This window comes from Pecten maximus, chromosome 5 (assembly GCF_902652985.1).
Source record: "Pecten maximus chromosome 5, xPecMax1.1, whole genome shotgun sequence".
Classification (NCBI taxonomy): domain Eukaryota; kingdom Metazoa; phylum Mollusca; class Bivalvia; order Pectinida; family Pectinidae; genus Pecten; species Pecten maximus.
Window position 1 is genome coordinate 14,353,962 of NC_047019.1, and position 6,000 is coordinate 14,359,961.

General features: G+C 36.2%; 1 protein-coding gene across 4 annotated transcripts in view; it reads left to right on the forward strand.

The window, feature by feature from the left end:
• Positions 1 to 4,415, forward strand: part of LOC117327249 (protein mono-ADP-ribosyltransferase PARP4-like) — an 80,559-nt gene extending 76,144 nt beyond the window's left edge. For all 4 annotated transcript variants that reach the window (XM_033884153.1, XM_033884150.1, XM_033884152.1 and 1 more), the window contains 5 exons: positions 1,110 to 1,176; positions 2,076 to 2,231; positions 2,837 to 2,937; positions 3,315 to 3,411; positions 3,826 to 4,415. In XM_033884153.1, coding sequence (XP_033740044.1) covers positions 1,110 to 1,176; positions 2,076 to 2,231; positions 2,837 to 2,937; positions 3,315 to 3,411; positions 3,826 to 4,121 — 717 coding nt within the window. In that variant the 3' untranslated portion in view covers positions 4,122 to 4,415. The remainder of the gene's footprint in view (positions 1 to 1,109; positions 1,177 to 2,075; positions 2,232 to 2,836; positions 2,938 to 3,314; positions 3,412 to 3,825) is intronic.
• The last annotated feature ends 1,585 nt before the right edge of the window (positions 4,416 to 6,000 follow it).

Here is a 6,000-nt window from a genome sequence, read left to right on the forward strand (position 1 = left end):
AGGTGGTCTAGTTATAGAGATATATCAGCTGTAGACATCAGGTGATGTAGTTATAGAGATATATCAGCTGTAGACATCAGGTGATGTAGTTATAGAGATATATCAGCTGTAGACATCATGTGATGTAGTTATAGAGATATATCAGCTGTAGACATCAGGTGATGTTGTTATAGAGATATATCAGCTGTAGACATCAGGTGATGTAGTTATAGAGATATATCAGCTGTAGACATCAGGTGATGTAGTTATAGAGATATGTCAGCTGTAGACATCAGGTGATGTAGTTATAGAGATATATCAGCTGTAGACATCAGGTGATGTAGTTATAGAGATATATCAGATGTAGACATCAGGTGATGTAGTTATAGAGATATATCGGCTGTAGACATCAGGTGGTCTAGGTATAGAGATGTATCAGCTGTAGACATCAGGTGATGTAGTTATAGAGATATATCAGCTGTAGACATCAGGTGATGTAGTTATAGAGATATATCAGCTGTAGACATCAGGTGATGTAGTTATAGAGATATGTCAGCTGTAGACATCAGGTGATGTAGTTATAGAGATATATCAGCTGTAGACATCATGTGATGTAGTTATAGAGATATATCAGATGTAGACATCAGGTGATGTAGTTATAGAGATATATCGGCTGTAGACATCAGGTGGTCTAGGTATAGAGATGTATCAGCTGTAGACATCAGGTGATGTAGTTATAGAGATATATCAGCTGTAGACATCAGGTGATGTAGTTATAGAGATATATCAGCTGTATATATATATAGACATCATGTGATGTAGTTATAGAGATATATCAGCTGTAGACATCAGGTGGTCTAGTTATAGAGATATATCAGCTGTAGACATCAGGTGGTCTAGTTATAGAGATATATCAGATGTTCTAGGTAGCAGCAGCTAGCGAGCGCCCAATAGGGGATATAAAGCAAACTCTTTAGAATCCCTTTTTTTGTTAGAAAGTATTTAATGCTCCAAAGATCTGAAGCATCCAAGGGTGAAGGAAAATAATTTGCTTATAAATGGTAGGTTTGCATTGACTTATTGCCAGATGAATATAGAAATAAATTAATATCTGTCTTGTTTCACTGAAGATGCCACAATCTTTAAGGAAATCACGTGGAGGTGCAGTCGAAAGGTCCAAAGTGTCGGGCTGTATGGGTAAGTCTTTTGTATTGATAACATTTTTAGCTCACCTGGTCTGAAGACTGATCTTCCCTGGTATGCTGTGGTACAGCTTCTTTATCTCAGCAACACAGGATAGAGTCCAGTGGGGGAAATATTATCTTTAAAGTCCTTCTGTTCAGATACATGTTAGGGGTATTTAGCTAAATTTTGCCTGCAGCATGCATCAATTGATCAAGAGGAATTTAATTTTGTATATAATATTAATATAAATCAAGGGTTTTGCCCCTAGGACAGCTGTCTAATGTCCTGTTCAAATACAGGCTAGACTTTTCTGCAGGGTCAAAAGGGAAGAGCTGTCTTGGAATTTTTAATTCCTTTGAAACAAGTTTTCAAAGTGATAAAGAGAACAGCTTAATGTAAGTACATAGAAATAGGCAAAATCTTCATAATATTATGATCCTGAAAGTTTTGCATTGGCTGCTGAAATATTTAGGTGACTGATACAGGTCCTCTGGGCCTCTTGTTTACTACAGACTTAAGGTAAACATGTGATTTATGTTTCTGTTTTCATGAACATTTCCTGATTATATCTGAAAATACTTTTATTGAACTGTAACTATAAGAGTAAGGCATATACATACAGTATGAGTGTCCATGTGTTTGTGTTGGATGTTAAATTTTCCCTGCCACAGTTCCAAAACCATTCAAGAAGATTTTCTATACATAGTTACAGATTCTCTTATTATATTTTTTCGTTAAAATGATTTTAGATTTCAAATAAATTTGATATATTTAGGGATTAATTGATTTCAAGTAAATCTGATAAATTTAAGATAATTGTAGATCTTAATGAATATGTAAAGAAGGGTATGGAAGTGAGATGAAAAACAGATGAATGATACAAGATTATTGGACGACTTGTCTCTTGTCAGGCTCTAGTCCACAACCATATGATGACTCCAGGGAGAGAAGATATCGAGGTCTACATGTGGATGGAGATTGGTTCCAGGATCTGGAAACGCCACAAGAACAGCGAGGATTTTTTGCTAAAGTTAAAACAAGAAAAAGCATGACTGAAAAACCACAGGGTGAGTTTGATGGCCGATCACAATGTGTTTACGTGGGTTAATATGACTACCTCTGATGGATTATTAGGATGTCATTGACTGGCAGATAGATTTCTCTTTGTAACTTCATTATCATTTATTTAGAATTGATACTTAAAGTCATTTTATCAAAGGTCAAGGTCAATGAAGGTCATTCCTAATGCAGCTGTATTAATGGTACACATGATATATCAAGTTTTATAACAAAAATCTAATTCAGTGTTAAATATTTTCCATTGAAAATTAGTAAGGAGGATATGCTTATTTGATGCTTAACCCTTTGACCCTCCCGAAAACATGATATATATCTAGATATTCTCAAGCCGATGGCAGTATATGTCTCTGATTGTATGAGTCGAGTAAATTCTACCTGGAAGTATAATTATAAGGGAGACACTGTCATATCAAAAGTATTTTCTATAGCCTAAAAGGAGTGGCACACATAGAATATGATTTACATCAAATGGCAGGCCTTCAGATATCTCTCCCCAAATTTCTGAGAGATCTGTGGATAATCATTTTGTCTATCTGTATTTTGGATTAAGAAATAGAATCTGTTTCAAAACTTTCTTTGTCTTTCTTTGTAGATCTTTCAGATATTGGAACAAAGATGCCAATCATTGCCAAATCAGCCAAGAAAAACCTTAGTAAAAAAGAACTTGATACGCTTAAACGACTTCAGAATAAAGTATGTATCTAATCCTTGATTAATCATATAATTCATTCAATATCTGATTGAAATAGAAATAGAACGCACTAAAAAAAAAAAAAAAAAAATTGAGGTTGTGATGAACAGATATACTGAGTTGTCTGACAATAATTGATAATGTTTTTCGATATATGACTGCTTACTTCATGTGATCATAGTGAGTGGCGATGTTTTCAGACTAAAGACACACTTCAACTACATTTCCCTAGTATGTACTGTGTATAAAGACAGATTTATCTTTTCCCTAGCCAAAATGGAGAAGCCTCCATAGAGAAATATCTATGTATATCACTTCAGGTTATACATTCAATGACCTGTACAGTACCGCGGTAAATACAATGTTGTCTGTTTAACAGCTAGGAGGATGGACCAGGAGTGAGGTGGAGAAAGAACTCTTCATCAATTTGTCTGTCTGTATCAAGGCCTTAAATGCTGCTGGACTGAAGTCACTAGGTAAGTTGGTGACTTTCCCAACCATGTCGGTTTCTATGGGTACTCCTATTTCTCTTCCCAATAACAACAAGCTTTCTTGTGCATTTCACAAAATATGTCGAAAACAATTAATTAACTCCTTTTTGGTTTAATGTTGGCTTAGGTTCTATATCAACTGATTGATGGAGGAGAGTAATTTGTCATAACACTCCATAGGAAACTCACCCAATTCAACCTGTTTACACCATTCAAACAATAACTTAATTTCTTTAAACTGAACCCCCAGTAATTTGGCAGTGAAAAAGTACATGTATAAGGCTCAATTAATTAAAATACTAGATGTGCATTATTGAATTCATTGAGCAGGAATCTTACTATAAAATATCAATAGATATATTGCTAGATATTTTACTTTATAAAATATTAATTTTATAGGAATGAAGGTTGCTATGGAAATGGAGAATGTTTTGGTGACGGCGTTTGTTGTCATGTGGATACTCAAGACACTAGCACCAGAGTTATTCCCCCTGAATACTTCCGTGAGGAGTTGGTCAGACACTGCTGTGGAAGTAGCTGCAGCTGCACTCGAGATTTATGACCACGATCGGTCACTGCTGAACAAAGCCATTAATTACTGTAATCAGATAGAGAGGGCCCATCCAGGTGTATCTTCTACCTTGGAACTGGGACCAAACTGGTTTGAAGTGGCATCAAAAATATTGGGGTTTTAGCTTCAAATGCATATATTATAAATAGCTGTACATTTACATGTACAAACTTAATACATTATTGTAGTTGGTAGAAAAATAGTTTTCTGTCATATTCAAGAAAACAAGATATTTTGAGATTATCGTATTTATATGTTACATAAGGTTGATGCATTTTAACAGTTGCAAGGAAACAAAAAACTTTTGTAATGAGATTGATGCAACATTTTTAAGGATTTTTAGGTCACCTGAGACGAAGTCTCAAGTGACCTATTCTAATCGCCTTTTGTCCGTCGTCGTGCGTCGTGCGTCGTCCGTCGTGCGTTCGTAAACTTTTTACATTCTCGACTTCTTCTCCAAAACCACTTAACAAAATTCAATGAAATTTGGCAGAAAGTTTCTATGGCTGAAGGTCAACCAAAATTGTGAATTATATGGTCCCCACCCCCCAGGGGCCTGAGGGGTGGGGCCAAAAAGGGTCAAATTGACTAAAACTTCAAAAATCTTCTTCTCTACTCTCAGATATGGTGGAGTCAAACACTCTTTATAGATGAAAGGGTCTTGTGGTGCTTTACCAAAATTGTGAATTGCATGACCCTGGGGTCTCACGTTTGCCCCTGGGGAGGGGGTAAACTTTACTATAGTTTATATAGGGAAATCACATTTTTGACTATTATTTGTTTGATTTGTATTGGAATTCATTCTAACTTGTATCAAATTATCGGCATGGGATGACAGTTTGATGGTATGTACATGTTGGCCCTAATTGACCCCCAGGGGCTGGTGGGCGGGGCCAAAAAGGGTCAAATTGACTAAAATTTCAAAAATCTTCTTCTCTACTCTCAGATGTGGTAGAATCAAATACTCTTCCTAGATGGAAGGGTCTTAAGGTGCTTTACCAAAATTGTGAATTTCATGACCCTGGGGTCTCACGTTTGCCCCTGGGGAGGGGGTAAACTTTAGTATAGTTTATATAGGGAAATCACATTTTTGACTATTATTTGTTGGATTTCTATTGGAATTCATTCTAACTTGGTTCAAATTATCAGCATGGGATGACAGTTTGATGGTATGTACATGTTGGCCCTGGTTGACCCCCAGGGGCTGGTGGGCGGGGCCAAAAAGGGTCAAATTGACTGAAATTTCAAAAATCTTCTTCTCTACTCTCAGATATGGTAGAATCAAATACTCTTCATAGATGGAAGGGTCTTAAGGTGCTTTACCAAAATTGTGAATTTCATGACCCTGGGGTCTCACGTTTGCCCCTGGGGAGGGGGTAAACTTTACTATAGTTTATATAGGGAAATCACATTTTTGACTATTATTTGTTTGATTTCTATTGGAATTCATTCTAACTTGGTTCAAATTATCAGCATGGGATGACAGTTTGATGGTATGTACATGTTGGCCCTGGTTGACCCCCAGGGGCTGGTGGGCGGGGCCAAAAAGGGTCAAATTGACTGAAATTTCCAAAATCGTCTTATCAACTATATGTTAGAATCAAATACTCTTCATAGACTGACCCCATTAGGACTGATGGGTGGGGCCAAAAAGGGTCAATTTAGTTGGCCGAAATATTTCAAATCTCAGGTGACCGTTAAGGCCCTTTGGGCCTCTTGTTTCATTTTAGTGAGACTGGCAGGAAATGTAATTTTAAAATTAATTGGTTATTCAATTTGTTGGTAAACACTATACATGATACATAGTTTATTTTCCAAAATTGTGCCCACATAGGGGTATTATCAAATACATGTACATAATATGAGAGGAAGTATTCAATGGTAAACAAATTAATACAAACTTTAAATATGATAAAACATGCCTCTGATGATTCACTCCTTGTCATAGGTATAGAATTCCTGCAGACTGAAAGGTCTTCTGAATGCAAATTAATATTTCTGTT